This window comes from Barbatula barbatula, assembly GCF_947034865.1.
Source record: "Barbatula barbatula genome assembly, chromosome: 18".
Classification (NCBI taxonomy): Eukaryota; Metazoa; Chordata; class Actinopteri; order Cypriniformes; family Nemacheilidae; genus Barbatula; species Barbatula barbatula.
The window spans coordinates 12,469,851-12,491,726 of record NC_136781.1 but is presented as its reverse complement, the minus strand read 5'-3'; the positions used below and the strand labels follow the sequence as shown (position 1 = coordinate 12,491,726).

Sequence of the window (21,876 nt, the reverse complement as noted above, 5' to 3'; positions counted from 1 at the left end):
GAATGCACAGGGTTCATGTTAAGTGCTAACCTTTTTTGCTTAATGATGAGAACCTGAAAACCTGATCGTTTCCATTGACGGTTTTGCAAGCTGATGTTCATTGATGCAGTTTTAAAAAGTGACCTTATAAGTGACCCACATATTTTCACTGTCTGCGTGAGAAAGGCCAGCCGACTGTTTCAGAAATCATTTAAGTTTGAACCTTCTGGAAACGGTGGAGGACTTTTAAAAGGTTACATAAGAATTCAGGCAAGCATGTTCCTAGAGAACCGAGAACCTGCCCACCAGCTAATCAGTTCATTTGATTGGTCATGCGGTACTGAGCCAAAAAACTGCACTTTCACACAGTTAATGCCACATTTCACACTGCTGCCGAAATCTGTACGCTGGATACAAATGTTAATGATCAGAAAGGTCATACCTGTTATTCATATAGACAGTTTCATCGGACGCACACACCTGGCCCGAAGTTAACATCTGGTCTGTTTTTGGCTGTAATATTACACTTTATTTTATATTGTGTTGTATAGTAATTGTATTAAATGAAAGCTACTCAACAACTACTGGAAGTACTCAACTACTGGACGTTTGTAATGTCGTTGCCGCTGAAACTATCTTTCCGTCAGTCTTTCGATTTATAAAGCTTTCAAAAGTAGTTGAAGATTTTTGAGCATGCTTATTTATTTTGCTATCCTGAATGCTCAGCTGTTACGGTTAGTGTTTGTATTCAGCGCTACTGTCCATGAACCGATCACAACAGACCTTCAATCTATTTTTGCCTCTTAACCCAGCAGATCTCCAATTATGTACAGACTAGTTTCATGCAGTCTGCATAAAATTTGCATACTATTCACAGGAAATGTTTGCATAAAGGTGATACTTTAGTTTTACCATCAGTTGCTTGCATTTCACATTAACTCTTTCTGCCGTTTGTGTCGACAAACTAAAATAAAACAATTTTTCATCTGCACGTTTGTTTACAGGGTTGCCTCACTGGAGGATTTGCAGCTCTTTTCGCACATTTACACTCCAATGGATCAAACTCCTAATGCGTGTCATGAGGGTTTAATACAGTGATGCTAAACCAGACCTCAGTAATGTTTGGAGATTCAGTACATCATCTTCTCCTAAATGCATGAAATAGGAGAAGTATTAAGGTGATGGGAACATCAGAGAAATGTGCCATCATCTTCTGCATTTGTGAATCGATTCTCTCACTTGAAAATTGCGTAAATCACAGTTTATTTACTCTGATGTCTGATGCCTCTGATGGTAAACCACAGCATGTAATACTTCTCTGTCAACTCCATTGGGAGCGTACTGTATGTGAGTACACGGTGGAAACAGGAAAAGCTGCATTATTCCTGTTTCTTATTCTCATCCCTGTCTCTTCCCTAAAGGTTCATGGAGGTTAAGACATGGGGTCAGTAGTTCATGCCAGTATAGCAAGCCAATGTAACCAGCTCCTTTTATTGAGCCTGTTTCTCTATAATCTTGGCTTAATATTTCATGAGATTTGCTGCATTTTCGGCAATTTCTATTCTCACCAGATGAAATGCACATCAATAATGAAAATGCGTTGTGTTGGGAGAATGAAAGAGATCATGCAGGCATTGTGTAGTGCTCAAGCCGGATAAGATGCCTCTCCGGTGTTAGCAAAATGACAAGTCTTTCTAAAGTGTTGGCTTTGTTGTGATTGGTCCGCATGGCGCCCGTTCCATCTTTTGATTTTTGTGGGACTGTTATGGAAATAAGTTGTAACAAGTCATTTTATTTATGTCACATTGATAAATTGATGTAATTAATCCACAATATCAGTAAATAAATTCTGATAGCTCAAGTAACTGGAGATGTCTGTTCGCTGTTGGTGGTGTAGCATGCGTTGTCTCAGAGTTCTGAATACTGAATTGTTATGAGATGTAATGAGATTTTAGTATGTTGGCAAGTCCTGGGTACAATCCGTGACATTGTTGATATCTGAAACTCCGAAACCGAGACGTGTGGGACGATTTGTTTTCATGGGAAAAACCTGAGAAGTTTTCTACAACATCCCATGAATCCCATTTGAGATTTCTATTTTCTGAGGGAGATAAGCAGAACATCCCACTTTGATTTCATTCTCTAATCTGCCAAGCCTGTCATTTTCATATCTGGGACAAAAGAGGCATTTCCATCATTTCACATCCCTACTTTTTTCATGTGGTAGGGTAGCAGATGGGCTCTGACCTGGATCTGTGATCTTCGGACGTGAAGGTTACCCATCTGTATTTGCGCAGATGCCAGAGAATTGAACCTCTAGTCAGCAGCACCCATTTCTCTGATCCCCTGTTAAACGTAACCAGTGCATAGCTGTTTGCTTTCTATGAATAGAATCACGTGTTTGATTAAGCCAGCTCTGTGTTGAGGTGAGGATGTGGAAAACACAAATGGACACCATCCACATGGGTCACAGTGGAAGTGGAAGCTGGACCATGGGTGTGGAAAACCAAAGCAAGTTTTAAATAACTTAGCTGATGTGTTAAATGAAATTTACGCTAAGTCATTTAGAAGACGCTTTTATCCAAAGCGACTTGCAGAGAGCAATAAAGTTATATGTCATACAGGAGAAATGGATGAAAAAGAAAAACATGAATGGTTGCCAGTGATAATTATGACAAGAGGTAGCTTCAACACTAGTTAGGGCTCTTAGTTTCAGACACAGAGCTGTTCAGTCTATATGTAGACCAGCTTAAAAATATATTTGCCATGGAATAAGGATATTAAGTTATGTTCACTACATACAGCATGTATACAGCTACATACTGTACATACACTACATACAACTACATCCAGCCATAAGTCATACATGCATTAGGAAATACATATGCGTTATGGATGTGACAAAAAAGGATTCTACATACTTTGTAGTATTTCTGTGAAATAAAATGCACAAACCAAATCAATAATAATCGACAAATAGAGAAGAGTTGGTTGTTTATAGAACAAAAATATATATAAATATATAATTTTGTAAAATTTTCGTGTGCACATTTTTTAAGAAGACACTATGTTATGAATGTGACAATTCTGAAAGCATCACTCACCTGTCTTTGGAAAAACAATGCTTTAAAAAGACAGACACGAGACCTTGTGAGGTATTTAAACAAATATAAAAAGGTTATTTTAGTTTACTAACATTTAAACTTTTCTGTTTATTAAAATCTAATTTAATATTGGCCTAAAAAATATTGGGAACACCTAAAATAAACAAAATGTAATGGTGCCTCAGAAATAAACTTAAATAAGTTTAAAGCAATATTAAAATAATAAACTAAATTATAATAATAAACAAAAACTAAAATAAATTATAACATGACAAAAGCATATACCAAATAGCTAGAACTTATCAAACAATTAACTCAAAGCCTTGTGGTAGTTTATTTGGCAGTGTTTTAATCCATTTTTAAATCTTACTGTTTTAATAAAACACATTTTGGCTTCAGATATTACATTTAAGGTACATCTCTGAAAATGCATGTTGTAACTACAAGATATGTGTTACATCAAGTAACTTGTAACCATAGACCTTATTTGACTTATAAATCAAAACCGCTTTTCTAAAACCAGCCGAAGGTTCCCGAGGGAAGCCGTGGTTTGAAAATGCTTTTTCTTGTGGGTTTGAGGACTACAAACTGAACAGCTATATAGGCATGTAAGTACTGAGGAAAACATCACAAAAATGACCATCTATGACTTAGGTCCACCCGACAGTCATTGTGTATCCTTATAAAAGCACATCCACTGCAATTATCCGAGTTTGGCCTCTATATAAAGCTTTGACATTAAAAATAAATAAAGTAGCACTTATGGTTTAAAAGACTGACCCTTTACTTTCAGGAAGAGCTGGTGAGAGCCGGGCAGCTTTGTGTTGACTCTCCCAGTGTGGTTATATTGTTTTGGGGGAGCCGAAGCCAAGCTGCCCACTCGCCGCTGAAATCTCCCGGTGCCTAAAAACAGGCCTAACACATACGCATACACATAAAAAGTCCCCCGGGGAGATGAAATAAACCGCTTGCTTAAGAAATACTTCAACCTGCTAAAGACATTTTCAACCTCCTGGCCCAATTTTAGGGCTAGCGTGTGCTCATTTAATGAGCAACCCGTCTCGGTTCCACATGAAGTCATAATTCTGTCATTTGTAATTAACATCCATAACCTTTTCGTTCTCATCACATATTTGAGGAATTCTCTCACGGTTCTGACTCACTCACATCTATTGTTAACACTGATGGCTTCGAGAATCAGCATGTCTTACATTGAGACTAGGGTAGGACAGAAGACACATGTTTTGGAGCCTCCACGCAACTGAACTGCTCAATGGCTGACCTGTTCGTCACAGAGCGATAGCTGTGGATGAAGAGATTATTGCTCGGTGTTGGCATTCTGAGATGCGTGTCGCATTTGTATGGTGGCACAATTTAGCAGTGGAATGCATAGAAGGGAATCGGCAATTTTCGCAGCGGTGAAGAGCAGTGGATTCTGTGCCAGACACTTAAAACAAACCGGCTTGCTTTTATTCACTCAAGTAGCCCACTGATGCTGCTGATGTTGTAGTAGTGTTACAGCAGATGCTGAAGTGTCGTGTTGATGCGTAATAAAGATTTGTGTAATGCTGTGAAATTTAAGGATGAATTTTCATACTTAAAATCACAGATGATGAAGGTGTTATCACACCTGATTTATGTGTTATCACATTGGTCTATCTGTCCAGCAATTAACTGTGTACCATTTCTTTCTGAGGCCACATCAACACAATGCCATAGCTTTTCCTATTCGATCTTTTTTACCTTTTAATTCCACAAACATGGTGTCGTCTAAAGAAATATCTGCGTATACACAAAACCACTGAAACAGACTCAAAACGAGTATACATACCAAATCAGTATACATCGCTGTAATTCTACCAAAGAGATACACTTAAAACAGAATAGAAAACATAAGCCTTGCTCATTGGGGTGATGACATCATTGTTTCCAAAAATATACGGATTGACTGTACACACGAAAACGCAAGGCTGTCATTTTCAGATTTATCCACTCTGGGACCCATTTTTAGGCTCCCAAAACGTCTGGATGAACCACAATTTCTACATACACAGCTACACGCGTCTATCTGTGCGGCCCTTTAAAAGATGCTGGGGTGTTGTGGATGAACGCAGGGTATATGGACGTTGTTGCAAGGGAGTTCTGGGTGGTTGCTAGGTAATTGCCGTCTATGTACTAGTGATTAAAAGAACCGTATATGGTTCTTTAAAGAACACACAAGCATTTTTTTTCAAACCCCTAAAGAAACCATATGGGCAACTCAGAAAAACATTACGGTCCTTCTGTGATGAATAATTTTAAGTCTTCGATCATCAAAGTTACATTTCCTTTGAAAATCATTTTCTGAAATAGCTTGAATGTAAATAGACCCTCTGTTTAATTTATTTATGTTGATCATTAATATGCGATTTAGTCTCCGCCTCCACCCAGCCACACTGATCTACTCGGTCAGCTGTGACGTGATTGTTACCACATGTTTGTGACTTAGAAATCATGGGTGGGTTTAAGGCACAGAGGATTTTCTCCCTCTCCTGCTCACATGAACCTACACCGAGCCTGTCGTCGCTAGGTCATTCGTAACAAATTCGGAGGTGATAAGCTGCGAATGGCCTCCCTGGCCCCAGTCCCAACAGCAGCGCTCAGGGAATCCCTGAAGTCCAGTCACTCATTCTTAATTGATGTCTCTCCAGCCACCCATGAGGTGTGAGCCTGCAGCAGGGCTCCAGTGGTGCTGTGTCCGGTTCAGACTCGCGACTCCAGCTGCCCGGTCACTCAAGCGGTAGAGAAGCTGCAGGAAACCAGTAAGCAGCTGCAGGTTGACAGGAGATAAATGGCTCCATTAAAGTGTCTGGGCCGCAGGGCGGAGTCTGACCCACTGGCCCACACAGCACCACAGCAAACGACTTACAAACATCAGACAGCATACTTCCCGAGACAAGCCAGGGAACACTAGCACACTTAGGCATCATTAGTCAATGCGTCCTAGCTGCTCTGGCCTATATTGTAGCCTCTGGAGAGCAGGTCAGTGTTGTAGTGGATGAATGACAGAATAAGGTTCAGATGTATGTCAGGACAGGTTTAACTCTATAATGTTTTTATTTGAATGTCAACAGACATTCAATAATATAAAAGATAATATGATAAAAAAGAGACCATTTCAAATGTTCATTTAATAAGCATGTGTAGATATGTTGTGGCCATTCCAGTCCAGTGTCTGTTGAATTTAACCAAAGTCATCCAACACCAATGGGAAAGACCGAGGTTATCACACAAAATATATACAGAGTGTCTTTTCAGTTATTTTGCCCTGTTTCTCTAGTTTTCTGCAAATAAATGCAAATAGTAACAAGATTATTTTTATTTGAAATGAATGACAAATATTGTTCACAGAATGAAACAAATGATTACCTAAACACATACATATAAATATTTAATTCAGAAAAACTTAAAACGATTTTACTCTCATTTTTGTCTGCAGCTGTCTATACATGCTGTATGCTCAACACGTACATAAACATATACAATGGATTTGTCCATCAAAAATAAACAAGGAAGAGAGAAAGTTTCAGTTTTCGTCATGTGTCTGCTGTGGACAATCATTATCTCATTATCATTGTAGACATATAACTCAAGGAAGAAAAGTCCTTTGAGACACATTAAAAGCCATTTGTCCCTATTGTTTAGACAGGGCTAATTTTCTTTGTTCCAGAAATGTCATATTCCTCACGACTGTTGATTTTCTTTTTCCCCTCTGTTTTAAGAAGAGCAGAAAAAGTCCCGGGAGACACAAAGACGGGCAGTCAAATGCAGCTGCTTTCTTTTATAAAGCTTTACTTAGTATTTGCATTGTAGGCTGAGTTTTTTTTGAAGAGTATTTGAGAAAACTGACAATCTAATGCGTCTGTTTAGTAGCAAATATGTTGAACCAGCAGGGTTAATGCGAGGCAGCTAGGCATCAGCTTACGTTGAGGTAAACGCAATACGTTAGGTAGCAGATGGAAATACGCTTGAGCAGTAAGTGGCTTTGTTAAATCATTACCATATGAGTCATCTTTTATAGTCGAGAGTGCTGTTTTTCAATTCCAGGTCGACATCAAAGGGAAAATAATGTCTTAATCAACCTGAAAACAGATCAGGTAAAGCAGACTCCGCTCTGAGAGGGTGTGCATAAGCAAAAGCAGACTCAGATCAGCTGCCATATGGATCACTTCATCATAATCAGATTATGAGATGTGGGTCTTTCTTTAAGTAGTCGAATGTTTACTTCTCTGAGAAAATCTTCTCTAATCTATCACATCCTTCCTGGGTTTGTGTCTCTTACTCTATATGTTTACAATGTAGGGCCCAATGAAATCCATTTTATGTTTCCTAAATTGTATTTTTATGGACTTTTGGATATTTGCCCACATGAAAGAATACTTCAGTAAACTAAAGTATTCACTTACAATATATATATATATATATAAACCTAAAGTGGAAACTTTGTGGGTGTGTAATAACTTCAAATTCAAGTTAACAGACTTTTATTTTGACGGCTCGTCTCAAAGGGTGTTTGACAGTAGCTTCAATGCAGTTGAAAGCTCCACACGAGCATTTGGTGTGCCATAAACACAAACTAACCACTTTTAATACAGAGTCAGACACCCAAAACAAGCAGATTATTTAAATCGCATCTGAATAATTCTAACATTACTAATAGCGCAAATTCAATTAGCATTTTGTTGGCTATTCAGCGCTACTTTCTGAAAAGAAGTGATAAATTGGGCCTTAACAATGGCTCTACAAAAAGAATTTGTACACTGAAAGGCACACTCACTTTTCAGGATTGGTTTAAAGGCTACATTTATTTTCATAATTATTCCAAACCTGTATGACTTTCTTCTGCAGAACACAGAAGAAGATATTTTGAAGAACGTTGGTAACCAAACAACGTTGGCCCCCATTGACTTTCATTGTATGGACACGACATTTCTCAAATTCTCTTTTTTGTGTTCCACATAATAAGTAATAATACGAGTCACATGCACGTTTTGAACAACATGCTGATGAATAATGATGACAAAGGTTTTATTTTGGGGTGACTTATGCCTATTTTCTGAAGACATGGGGGTCTGACCTGAGGCTACCTGTCTTTCCATCAACCTAATCCTCAATATTTAGGTTTATTACTAGCCATATAACTGCTGTATTATAACCAAAGCTGTTCTTTTCGGTTTAATCTTGAGTTAAAGATCTCAGGATGTTTGTAGACTTCTTGAGCTCTTGCCTTCTCAAAGGAGCTGTCAGATATTTTAAACGGCAGTCTTAAGGGCCTCCATGTCAAAATGGCAGCAACTTGCCGCTTCAGTAGACCAGCCTGTCTGGAAGGTTTGACACGCTCAATAGCCATTAAGGAGGATGGAAGCTACAGTGTAATGTGGGAATGATAGGATAGAGACGGTGTTGTGAAATACGATCATAGGTGTTTATTTGAGTTTAAAGTCCTGCATTGATTTGTATGTAGAAGCAGAGATGGAAATCATTACAAGCCACAGAGCGTTCAGGCCAGATTAATATAAAGTCACAGGGCTGACACAGACCAAGGGAAGGAGAGATAAATATGCAAAAGTAAGAAAGTGCAAACTTTTAGTCTTACATTGTCTATATGCAGAATTTTAATCACTTCTTAGTTTCATGTTGCTTTGGTAATCTGTGTTGTTTGCAAATGTCTATATAGAATTGCTTAATGTGTAAATATGCTTATATAACAACAACTAATATTTAATTCACAGGCATCTTTTATCCAAAGAGACTTAAAAGGGTAGTTCACCCGAAAATGAAATTACTTTCATCATTCATCTACCCTAATGTCATTCCAAACCTGTATGGCCTTCTTTTATGGAGAAAACAGAAAAAGGTATTTTGAAGAATGTTGGTAGTCAAACAACACTGGCCCCCATTGACTTCCATTGTATGGGCACAAAACCACTAAGTCACCTCAAAATATCTTCTTTTGTGTTACATAGAAGAAAAGGTCATAGAGATTTCGAACAACATGAAGGTGAATAAATGATCTCAGAATTCACATTTTAGGTGAACAATAAATGAAGGGATACAAACCCATAGACATAGCTAGTGCTAGACAGTGTGAAGAAACACTCAAGATAAAGAGATTCAGAATAAAGGCTGGATGTACAGGTGTTGTGCTCTGTGATGGCTGATTTCTTCCCATTCCTATTCATCAAAGCAGAAACTGATGTGATAAACCCACTTAGTTTAAACTAGAAAGATGTGGCAGGAGTGTGTGGTTAACAATTACGGAGCAGGAAAATACTTGTTGAGTGTTTTAGTTCAGGGGTTTTTGCTTTCTTTTAAACAGTCCTAGAGGAAGTGATGCATTCTATTATTATATTGCTTGTGACTTGATGGGGAGTTGTTTGATGACATTGATTGCTTGGCTGAAGCGCAACCTGTGTGTGTCTATGTGCTCATGTTCATCTGTGCGCTTCACTCACAATTGCTTTACGCTCAAGCCCAAAAACTGTAGTAATATCTCAGCACAGCAGTCTTTAGTGTAAACTACATTTTTTATGTTTTTTGAACCGGTCATATTTTATGTAATCTGTAAAGTGTTATCTACAGCCACAGAAAAATTGAGAGACCATATTGCAAATTTTCATTGAAATTTCAACCATTTCTAGATGTATTGTGGCCATTCTAGTCCAGCGACTGTTGAATTTTAACAAAGTCAAACCTGAAGAGTGACAAAGTCATCCAACAGCAATCTGCAAGACAAGAAATCAAGGTTATCATAAAAAATTGTTTTGAACTTTTCTTAAATACATGTAGAAACATAAGTGTTGTATTGCTTAAAAGTGAACATGAACTTGTATTTGAGGTCTGAAAAAATACAGGGAATCTTTTTTGTTATTGACCGGTTTTTCCTATTTTCTATTTCTGCAAATAAGTGCAAAAATAAACCAGATTTTTATTTTAAATTTGGCAGAAACATTGTTAGTAGATTACAGACTGAAATTTTAAATCATTTTAACCTAACACATACCTATAAAAAGTCTGAAATGGTCTCTTATTTTTTTCTGCGGCTGTATATTTAACACCATTATTAAGGGGAAAGTTCACCCAAAAATTATTTCATCATTGACTTACCTAATGTCAATCAAAATCTGTATGACTTTATTTCTTCTGCAGAACACAAAAGAAGATATTTTGAAGATTGTTGGTAACCAAACAACACTGTCTTCCATTGACTTCCATTGTATGAATACAAAACCACTGACATATTTCTCAAAATATCTTCTTTTGTGTTCCCCAAAGTCATTTACAGGTTTTGAACAACATAAGGGTGAATAAATGAGGACACATTTTTTCTTTTGTGGTGTACTGTCCCTTTAACCCTGCTAACGCTGTTGAGTTTAAGACAGTGCTTTGTTGTTAAACAAATATGTGCTTGCTATCATTAACCAAACTGCTTAAAGTTAAAGAGATTTTCGCCTTTAAAATATATTTTTTAAAACGCAAGTGATGAGTTGTTTTAAATGTGAAAATCTCTTTATGCTGCTTTTGCCGTGCTTAAGTTGCTTGCCACTAACTCGTAGCTATCCGCCGCACAGGTGACTGACCAGCTTCTGTGGGATTTGATGTCACCTTTAGATCGGTTCAACTGAAGATGGAAACACTGGAGTCGGAGCTGACGTGTCCAATCTGCCTGGAATTGTTTGAGGACCCCCTCCTGCTGCCCTGCGCTCACAGCCTGTGCTTCAACTGCGCCCACCGTATCCTGGTCTCGCACTGCTCTGGCACAAAGCCCCTCGAGTCCATCTCCGCCTTCCAGTGCCCCACCTGCCGCTACGTCATCACGCTCAATCATCGAGGCCTGGAGGGCTTAAAGCGCAATGTGACGCTGCAAAACATCATCGACCGCTTCCAGAAGGCTTCTGTCAGCGGGCCCAACTCCCCCAACGAGAGTCGCCGGCCGCGGCCCTACAGTGCCACGCTCGGCGGGAGCGCGCGGGGGAGCCCTGCCGGTAGCGCCATGTCCGTAGAGCGCGTCGGCTGCCAATTCTGCGATCAGGAGCCACCACGCGAGGCGGTGAAGACGTGTGTGACATGCGAGGTGTCGTACTGCGACCGTTGCCTGCGGGCAACGCACCCTAATAAGAAGCCCTTCACCAGCCATCGTCTGGTGGAGCCGGTGGCGGACTCTCAGCTGCGTGGACTGGCCTGCCTGGAGCATGAGAACGAGAAAGTGAACATGTACTGTGTGGTGGACGACCAGCTGATATGCGCGCTCTGCAAACTGGTGGGTCGACACCGCGAGCACCAGGTCACCTCGCTAAGCGATCGCTTCGACAAGCTTAAGGTAAGCCCACAACATTGTTTTTAAATGAATTGTTTACCAAAAATATAAAAGTTACTTTTTCTGTGAAATTCCAGGAATGGTTATTACAAGGTTTTGAAAAATGCTACTGTGCAAGTAATTTTATGATTATGTTGTTTCAAGTTTTTGGAGCCATATTATAGTTCTATGTAAAGTACAGTAAAAGACTGAATGAATAGTTCACCCAAAAATGAAACTTCTTTCATCATTTACTCACGCTCATGTCATTTCAAACCTGTATGACTTTCTTCTGCAGAACACAAAAGATGAGATTACATTTCTGAAACAATTTTCTTTCGTGTTCCACAGATCATATACGGGACATGAGCGTAAATAAATGGTCTTCATTTTTGGGCGAACAGTCCCTTTATATAATTTCCACATATCTACCTCTATAGCTAGCTATTTACCCAAGAAGATTATGACATTTTTGCAAAATATGGACTAATATGAACTAGTATTTCTGTGTCACAAAACAACAAATTCTAATTTGGCGGTAAGCTATTCCTTTATACAAGCTCTGATAACTAAAAATGTATTACTTGGCTATTATTCGGTTCGGCTTTTGTTATTGAAACAGCGACTTGCTCGATATGTGATATATTTCCCTAAAATCCAAATCAAGATGCCTTTTATTATATTTGCCTGGCTCTTTGCCAAACCGACATTCCTCAGTCTCCTTCATAAAATCTTTGCTGTCCCACGTGATGTTTCGTAACCATTATTTACTAAAAACCTTCTTTTAGTAGACTCATTTCATTTCATTAGCATCAAACTAACTCATTTTACGCAATATTTGTTCGCTCTCGTGGTGAGGTGCTTTGTGCATAACAGCAGACAGGACTGGCCAGCTGTTCCACTGAGCCCAAGTCATTATCATATCAGATGAGTCTGCAGTCCCTAAAGCCGTTCTCTGTTTAGTGCTGAAACACAATGCTGACCCGCTACAAAGAACTTGATTGCTGAATCATGGCTAAAATACAGAAGCTTGCACGAGCTCATTGGAGTCACCGAGCTCTCGACCCCGTGCAAAGCTCTTTGTGTTAATACACTCACACATACACTTACCCAGCAGTATAATTATTCACAGCTGCTGGATACTCCACAACAGCCAGAATAACATCCGATCTGGGTTCTTATTATAATAGCATCATAACAAATCTTTATAGATCTTACGGTTCTCGGCAGATTCAAGTTACAGGAGACGGATAGGTTGGGACTGTGCGTGCAAGTCGAGTTCTCCTGGGATGGATTTGTTCATATGAGCCCACGTAGAGGCCTTTACACTATAGTAATCTCGCTGTTATGAATAGACACCTATTGACTGCGTCAGGTATAGTGGGCACATGCGATCTGCCTGTCATCTTTTATCCAACCTGACCTCTTTGTTCACACCAGCTCACATAAAGGAAATTCCAATCATTGACGCAGGCCCCTTATGGTTTCGTGAAAATGAATGCAGCTTTACTGAAACTGCCTCGATTGTGCATCAGATGAAATTCATTGTGGCACGCAGAAAGTCGATACCCGAGAAAGTTGCTCTCCTTTTGTCCAAAGGTCCTCTCGCAGGGAACCTGCCATTATGCAAAGGTTACAGCATCCAGATCGACATTTAATTTCCTCTCTGAATCCCGACGGAATGAGAGGATTACCTCCAGTTTAAATTACTCGCTGGAATGTTCGGTCCGTAGAAACCTCTTAGGCTGGAGATGCTGGAGACATTCTGCACGCTGCAGAATGCGCTTTAAGGCAGTTTTGTGAACTAACATCCATTTTGGGGGTTTGTGCCTACATTGCAGAATCTTATTTGCATAGTCCCCCGCTGGAGCTTTGAACCTGTCTAACTTTGAACTCCCAATCCACAACCTGAGAGAGAATCGTTGTCAAAGCTCAGGGCTTCAAACTTTTAATCTTTTTGCGGCTCGAGTAGAATGGGAAATCCCTGTCGGTGCGTAGGCTTCACGGTGGATGGTGATTCTGTGCGTTTAGATGAGCTCTGCCATTTTCAAGTCAACATCCTCTGAGTCACATTTAGTGCAGATCCAGAGCGCAAGCTGCTTGGAGTTGAAGGGCGGCTTTGGGAGAGGTTGTTGTGTCCGTTGTGGGTGATTTGTCTTGCACACATTGTTACAGGCCGCAAATTGATTGAAGAGCAGGTACTAGAGTCATTGCAACGCTTTACTTCAATGAGCTAATGAGCTGCCGTTCTTTTAGAAACTCATCAAAGCCTCTCCACACACTCTTCAACTCATGCAAGACAAACATTATGTTTGGGCTCTCTGCACTGCTCGCCGAGCGCTTTCCATCGTCTTATTGATCACACCCGTCTCCTGTGTTTGAACATGACTTACGTGTGGAACGCCGGACAGCGAGCCCTCGAAAGTGCTCTCACGAACGCACAGGGATTAGTGCCAAACACACAAAATATGAAAAACGTGGTGATTAAAGGCTTAATTTTGGAAAAGTTGCAAGTTGCAGCAGTCAGCTTTGATTAAAGTTCCACCCCGTTTGGCGGTTGGGCCTCTTACTCTAAGCTCCTTAGGGAAGCTGTCTATCTTCTTGCAGATATATGAGCCCGGCTCAACAGACACCAACTCCACCAATTCGGCTGCATTCAGCGAGCATCAGTGGGCCACTGGGGTCACTTTCAAAATGCTCCTTAAAGACCGTTTTAAAAGGCCAGAGGAGCAAGTCAGCTGAAATAAAGGTGTTTAATATAAAGTGGGCTTACCTTGCTACTGCAGCCATATCTGGCCGGTTTTGACCATCCTTTAGCTCCAGGTGTTCAGAGGAGATATGGCAGAAGGAAATGTGCCATGCCATCAAAAATCTTAAGGGTTGTAAGGATAGGTCTCATTGAGGGTAATGAAAAATACAATATAAAATATTGGACATACTGGTGTTGGATAAAACCCGTCATGAGACAGATTGTTACCCAAATCTGGCTTTTATTGAAATAGTTTTAAGAAAGTTTTTTTAAACTGTTACTTGTCACGTACGAACCAGTTGTAATTTAAAAAGGGTAATTTACTCGGGCAGAAATATGGAAGTTATTAGAGATAAGACGTTTTACATAATTATTTATTTTTATCTTGTTTTCAGTGAAAAATTAAGAAGAATCTCAAACCAGCACACACTTGAGAAGCAAAGCGTCCCACGAAATTAAGTCTTGCTTTTCTAAAGCTTACATAGAGAAATGGTGGTAAAGTAGCGCAGGGGGATGGATAATCACATTGTCTTTATGAATGGCCGGGACGGTCACTGTAGCTCACAGCATGCAATACTTTGTGCAGTTATTATGGTGTTCTGTACAGTAATGAAAACAGGTTGCACCACAACAAAATGTGCACTCACACAAACGCTCCCAAATATATTTTGAGGTCGCACAGGATAAATTTAGGGAGCATATGCGACTATAACGGTCGCAATTTCGAGCCCAGCAATCCATCATGCCAATTGCGTGAGGATATTGTGTTCTTGCGAGACACGTCGGATCCCGTAACACCCCTACTGTAACACTATGAAAGTTATAAAATGCAGGTGGACCATCTGTATGATGATATTAACCAGTGAACCGTTTTTTCTTTTCGCTTCATTGAACCGTCCAAAAGAATTGTTTCAACAAGACTTCCCAAATGCTTGATGAGACTTGACATTTTAGACAAATGCGTAATTCACTTGGCTGCTCTGAGACCTGTAATACAACTTTCTAAAAAAAATCAATCTTCAAAGAGTTTTTTTTTTTGGAAAAAGCTACTTTCACGCTACTAAACATTTTAAAAGTAATGTGCTACTTCTTTAGTTACTTCCCAAAAACTTGTTGTCTTTTACAAAGGAATGACCTAGCAGGTGTTTCGATGGTGTTTGTTGCTATTATTGCTTTTTGGAACATAAAATGTCCCTTTTCTCATCCCCTCCATCTGTATGGAGATGTGCCTGTGTTTTGCAGCTGTGTGAGAGAGCGAGTGTAGCGCAAGTGCTTTTTGGCCTTTTAAAAATCTCCTGCAGGTGCACGTGGATACCTGCCACACGATTGCGTGCTGACATATATGTGTGTGGTGCATGCTACAGAGATATAGTGAGAGAAGTTATCTTTAATAGAGGCCTGTTTTTAAATTGCTTTGAACCTTGTAGCCCCTATACACAATTAATGGCGAGAGGAAATGGAAAGCTTTTAAAAGCAGTGAAGTGGAGTCATCATCCTTAGAAATGTGAATGACCGTATCTTCCTCTCTTCACTCTGGTCTGCAGTTTGAGGGGTTTCTGGAGTGCAGGGGTCTAATGTGGTGTTTCCCTGCATTGTGCTGTGATGTGCACGGCACCTCGCATATCATCTTCACTCACATCCATGATAGAATGCATCAGTAATGCTCTGAGAGGGGATTAAAGCTGTAGTGGCTTTGGTCGTAGCGGTTATTCCACTCACTCTTAGCTTCTTTGAAATGGGAATTTTTGTATTAGTTATTCATGGAGACTCTTCTGCACCTGTGTACTAGTTTAATTTTATATTTCACCTGTTGTGGTGTGAGACACAGACGTTTGCGCTATTGCTGTCTTTTTTTAAATAATGTTCTTTCAGCAATGTAATATTGCATTGTATCAAAGCAGCTTTACGGCAAATACAGGGAGGCAAAGTAAAGGTGACAAATATGTTATTTAAAATATTTAGGACAAAATACGGCTGTACAGTACCAACCATGAAAAGTCAAACTATCAGTACATCAATATATTAAAAAAGGTGTAATATCTAGATGCTTAATGCAAAAAATGATTGTATGTTGCATAGCAATTTGAAGGTTGCATTAATGTTGCTATTAAGACGAGATGAATATCAAAGTTTTTTTTGAGGACTGTCATAATCTTCCCTCTGACACAGATTCACACAGATGAGACACTGCTGTTACCGTGACAATCATACATGTAGCATGTTGAATAGTTCTGATCCATGTTGAACAAAAATAGGTTAAATACGCCATGATTTCAAAGACACTTGGATCAATTCAATTACCACTAACATTTAAATGTTTAGGGTCACTTACTGATTCTTTAAATTATTTTGCATTTTAGAATAATAGTAAATTCATTAAAACTATGGAATAACATAGAAATGTAGGCTAATTGTGGGAATTATTTTGTGACTAAAAACTAAATAATTATATTGTAAGCTTCTTCAAAGTAGCTAAACTAACCCTTTGCCTAGAATTTGTAAAAAATATACAGTTGACATATCAAACAGCTTTTGATGTCCCATCGCTGTTCTTCCCAACCTCGAATGTCAAAATGGAAAAAACACTGTACTTTTTGAATGATTATACGTACACGGTGTTGTCAAGCACTTTTTATTACTTCTTATTGGTTAGATATTTGCAAAACCGAGTGACAAACATAAAGGGTGACTAATAATAGTGATTGATGACGAAAATAAGAATCACTAAATATGTAATTTGAGGTTTCAGATAGACTGCAGCGAATTGTGAATCATCCTAAAATCATTATTAGCTGGTCAGCTGTAAAAAGCCTTTATTAGAAAACCCTGGACTAGCATTACCGTAGTTTGTTTGTCTGTAGCAGAGATCAGCCGAAAATCTCACTATGTTATTCATTTTGTGTTGGTTTCATTTAAGCTTTGATCTGACATTTATCTGCATTCCTCCATTTTAGTCAAGCTGTAGTTTTCAGGATCGAGTTGCAGCTGCTAATACTTTCCGTATACGCTACACCATACGGTCAAACACGAATGAAAATGCTTTCCCGTTCCATCTTTTCCGCTCATGCTTTCAAACCTCAGAAATCTGTAAATTGCTGAGCATCCGCTTTGCTCCGAGCTATTCTGATCCCAACCGTCCAAGGCCTAGAGGACATGGGTCATCTGCTATCTCTACTAGGGATGCTTGGAGCATTTCCGCCAAGAGCTGGAATGTCAGTAGACAGTCCAAGGTAGGAATTTCCTGTGGATGTTCTTCATCATGCAGTGGACGCTGTTGACATTCCAGCTTGTCCGGCATGACTGAAGCTTGCTGTTTAGCTGCCAAGAATGTTGCCTCTCTTAGGAGAAAACAAGAGCCTGGAGCGTGAGACCACAAGCACGTTCACCGTGTTTCTCGACCCCTGAGGAATATCAAACTTCTTTCTCCTGCCCGGGACACTCATCGACCGTGACAAGATTCTTCCCCACCTACTTTTCCCCTTAAGCTTATCTTTGATGCTGCCAATGAGCCGAGAAGCTGGACGGACCACATGGATCTTATCACTGGTCACTGGAAATAGTAGACCAGATAAAGAACAAATTTAAAGGTGTAGTTCACTCAAAAAAGGGAAACGTGAAAATATTTAGCTAGCACGGTTGGTCCGTAAAACAAGTTTGGCTCTAAGTCACAAACTACATTTTTCTGTGCCCAATCTGCCCATTTCCGCTTCATATTTAGTATGCCACGTTAATGAACTGGTAAGAATGTTTTTTTACCTATCATCTGTCCATAATGTGCAAGAGTCAAAAAGCCTGGGGTTCAACAAATCTGCCATGCAGCCACACACAAGAGAATCTCAACAGTGTTTATCTCCACCCTAGCATTAAGCCCCGTGCAGCGCATGCTAATCATTCTAGAAGATAAGAACCTGAGGTAAAAATAGTTTGCGCTGTCTACATAATTATACATTCTGAATCACATTGTAATGCAAAACCATTTCCATATCAGTTTGGATAAGCAAGGTTAAGTTAAGTAGCATTTCTTCCCACCTCGGCTTGTAAAATTATTGGAGGCCGGCTCATTTAGACCTTCAGTACCTGGGTTGTATGTAGATCATTATTGTTCTAGGATGATAATTGCTGGATTTCTTTGTTTAATGTAATGGAGTTTGTGGAATCCTCAAAAAATATATAACAGGGTTTATTAAATGAAGTTAACAACCTTTATTAAATGAAACTTTCTCTCCCTCACGGCTCTTGCTTAATCATATTTTAATAGGATTTGTTTGTATTCCCTGTATATATGTACAGTCAATGTTACAGTGGAAATATGTAATGCATAAAAGGAGTTTGCACTGGATATGCATCTGTAATGTATGTAGCAATGGTTAAGTTGAGCATGTCTATATTTAGTCATAAAAGTGGTTAATTTTTGAGATTTTTGTGTATTTCTATATAATATGTAGTATTGCATATTGAATAATCATATTATATGTCTCAGTATTAGGCTATTATATAATCCAAGGTGTTTAATTGGTAACCATACATTGTTGTTTCTCAAATATTGTTTTTAGAGTCCATTATTAAATATTTCATGTTTTTGAAGATTTGGTGCGCTTCATACATACAGCTGCGGAAACAATTAACAATTAAGTTTCTCTGATTTTAAAATGTACTTAGTATATGTTAATGTAAAAAAATTGTTTTTGACCCATTCTGTGAACTACTAACAATATGTTTACCAAATTTCAAATAAATTTTTTTTTTCTATTTGCATTTATTTGCAAATGAAAATTGGAGGAACAGGTAAAAATAACAGAAAATATGCTCTGTATTTCTTCGGACTAGGGATGCGTAATTAATTATCGGTCATATCGGTGCGGGCCGATAAATGGTCATTTTTAATGTTATTGGCTTATAATAAAATGAAGGCAGATATATTATAGCGAATTAACTATAAATAATTTCCACTTCTGCCTGCTTACAGTTGAAATCCAGTACAGTACTGTCTTTTTGTCTTAATCATTCAATTACTGCTTTTAGCAAAAATATGTTTTATGTAGGATGTAGATATTTATAAATATGTAAGGAACAGAAGCATTTCCGTCTCAGGATTTTTAAAAAGTAATATTAAGATGTATATCGCCCAATACATCGGTTATCGGCTTCCAAGGTACAAGAATGATCGGCTATCGGACAAAGAATCGGAAAATCGGACCTTAAGACCTCAAATATTGCAAAGAAAACAAGTTCATAATCACTTTTAACCAATGCAATAGTAATATTTGTAAATGTATTTAGGAAAAGTTCAAAATGTTTTTTTTTATGAGGTTTCTTTTTATCACTATTTCCATGTGTATTGTCATGCTGTCAGTCTTTCACTTGCTGTTGAATATATAAAAAAATGCTGTTTTGCAATGAAAATTGCATAATGCTTCATTATCTAAGGTCTTTATACACCTCAAAAGACATAAGACATATATATGTATATGTACATTATTGTATATTGCCTTTCTGTCAATTGATCCTCCAGATAAATTACACACAGCACCTTTAAAAGCCATTGATTCTGATTTTAGAAAAGATGCGTATAGCATATTCCGCGTTGAAATATTGGATTGCACAACCTTCCCATCTAAATCTTTGTGTCAGAAAAAAAGGAATGTAATGATTCACAGAATCTTGATCTCTGAGTTAATGTTATACTATATGAGTTCTGGTATACCGTGAAATCATGAAATATCTCGTAGTAAAAGACATCATTACATATTAAAGCTTTGGAGTCTATGATAATGAATCCAGCTCATTGTAGCTCCAAAGATTTCATGCCTGGATTCTTCACTCTCTCATCAGTCACTCCATTGTTTGAGAAGCCACCATCTGCACCAGTCCCCAGGTAGTATGCAATTTAAAATGCATTTGTACCCACATTCTGACTAAGCAGCTTTACAGCTAATGAAATTCCTAGGCTAGCTATTGATCAGGGCCTGGAATTCATTTCTGAAAGTCTTTGCTGATTATATGCAGCTCGCTTTGCTGTGCAGACATAATGTAAGAAAGAAATGTTTACATTTCAGACCATTAATTGTTAAATGTCCTCTGGTGTACATTTTGCAAACTGAACAGCTCATTTACTGCCATCGGTATATTTTAACCAGCAAGTATATTTTGGACTTTAGCGGTTCATCTTTAACAGAAGTTCAGCAAATGTTGGAGAAGACGCTTCATTTACCAGCGTGACGCAGGTCGTTGCACTTTCACATTAAACTCATTAGGGAGTCCAATGAGCTGCCAGCGCTGCAGAATACACAGAGAGAATGATAAAGGAGCGCTCATTTAGACACACTGATGGGAGTTACAGTCTAGTAAACATACAAAAGATTCGATCTGATTTCATTTACATTGAGTAATAGACTAATTCTCACCTCTCTATAAAATGCCTACACGTTGTTGGATTATTAAACAGTCGAGGAAGATTATTCATGTAAACAAACAGATAGAAGCTGCTCCCATTATTTAAGAAAACAGGGACTGTAGTTGAGAAATTGAAGTTCCAGAAGTTCAGTCCTGACAACGTTTAAAGTGTTATAATAGATCATCTTCTGTAAGCGTTCCCTGGTACTGTTATTATCACAGTATTTATTTGTGTCGCGCCGCAGTTGTTTGGACATCAGGACGACTGCAAACAGCATCTGTCCTACTATATAGCTCTCCTCTCTTCGATTGCGTTTTACAACTCGTTTCACACAGTTCTGACAGAATATCTCATAAAGTGCCGCACAGCTCGGAGAATATCATCCAGAGCGTTTCAAAAGCCCATCAGAGGCATTTTCAGTCTCATGTAGCCAATTAGACGCCGCAGACGGTAGTTGGGAGCGGAGCTACGGTAGTTTCACTGTCTATCGCTGCTGAGAGACCACAGCCGAAACGGGGCGTTTGTGTATCTCAAATGGGCATCGAAATCTCCGGCGGTTTGAAAACTAGGCCGTGGCTTTGCTGTGAACCTTTGTAGAAAGCCGCATTTGCCACTCATGGCGTCAGCGTTCCTTTTTATCCGCCTTTGAAAACATGTTTACACTTCAGAGGAGTTTTTACTGTGTGAAGTCATTCTGTATTCCATAGACTCCCGAGGAAAGACTACAAGAGCAGTGGCCGCCTGAATTCAATGTCACCTTCACGTACAGCTCTGGTTTATGGCGAGTTTGGATAGTTTAGTGTTAGGGGTGGCTGCTTTTAAAATAGTATTTTTGGTCGTTTTTTCAGAATTTGTCAAATGTTTGGTACAGAAGAGCAGCATCCTTTGTGTGGATGCTTACAATCCCCAAATATATCAATATTTATTACACAATTAGCTGTTATTGTCTCCAAATGTAGTATATATTGCAGAATGTGTGAAGAGCAGTATGAGAAGATGAAAGAGGATTTCAAACCCTGTTCTGCTCCTGGCTATGTTTCTCCTTTCTTTCTTAGCGGTCGTAGAACAGTGAGACCGTGAGATGGACAGTGCGTGTCGAGCGAGGGGACAGAAGGTCTCCTGATGCAGGACGACAGCATGACTCACGCTTCATCCACTATTGGAGGTTTCAGATGGCAGGTCCTTGCACATGCCTGCCCACATGCTCTCCCATAAGAAGGGGAATTCTTCTTCTTATCTAATTTAAGTCATTTTTGCTGGGATATTGCTAATCTATGGATTTAAGGATTTGAGATTCACCCACATAAGGAGGTCA

At 39.0% G+C, this 21,876-nt stretch overlaps 1 protein-coding gene across 6 annotated transcripts in view; it reads left to right on the top strand.

Moving 5' to 3' along the window:
* mid2 (midline 2) overlaps positions 1-21,876 on the top strand; it is a 110,821-nt gene that overhangs the window by 48,118 nt on the left and 40,827 nt on the right. For 4 of the 6 annotated variants that reach the window (XM_079479646.1, XM_079479647.1, XM_079479650.1 and 1 more), the window contains exon 2: positions 10,734-11,442. In XM_079479646.1, coding sequence (XP_079335772.1) covers positions 10,734-11,442 — 709 coding nt within the window. Of the gene's footprint in view, positions 1-10,693; positions 11,443-21,876 lie in introns of all 6 variants that reach the window. The other 2 variants (XM_079479649.1, XM_079479651.1) reach the window with 1 other exon arrangement.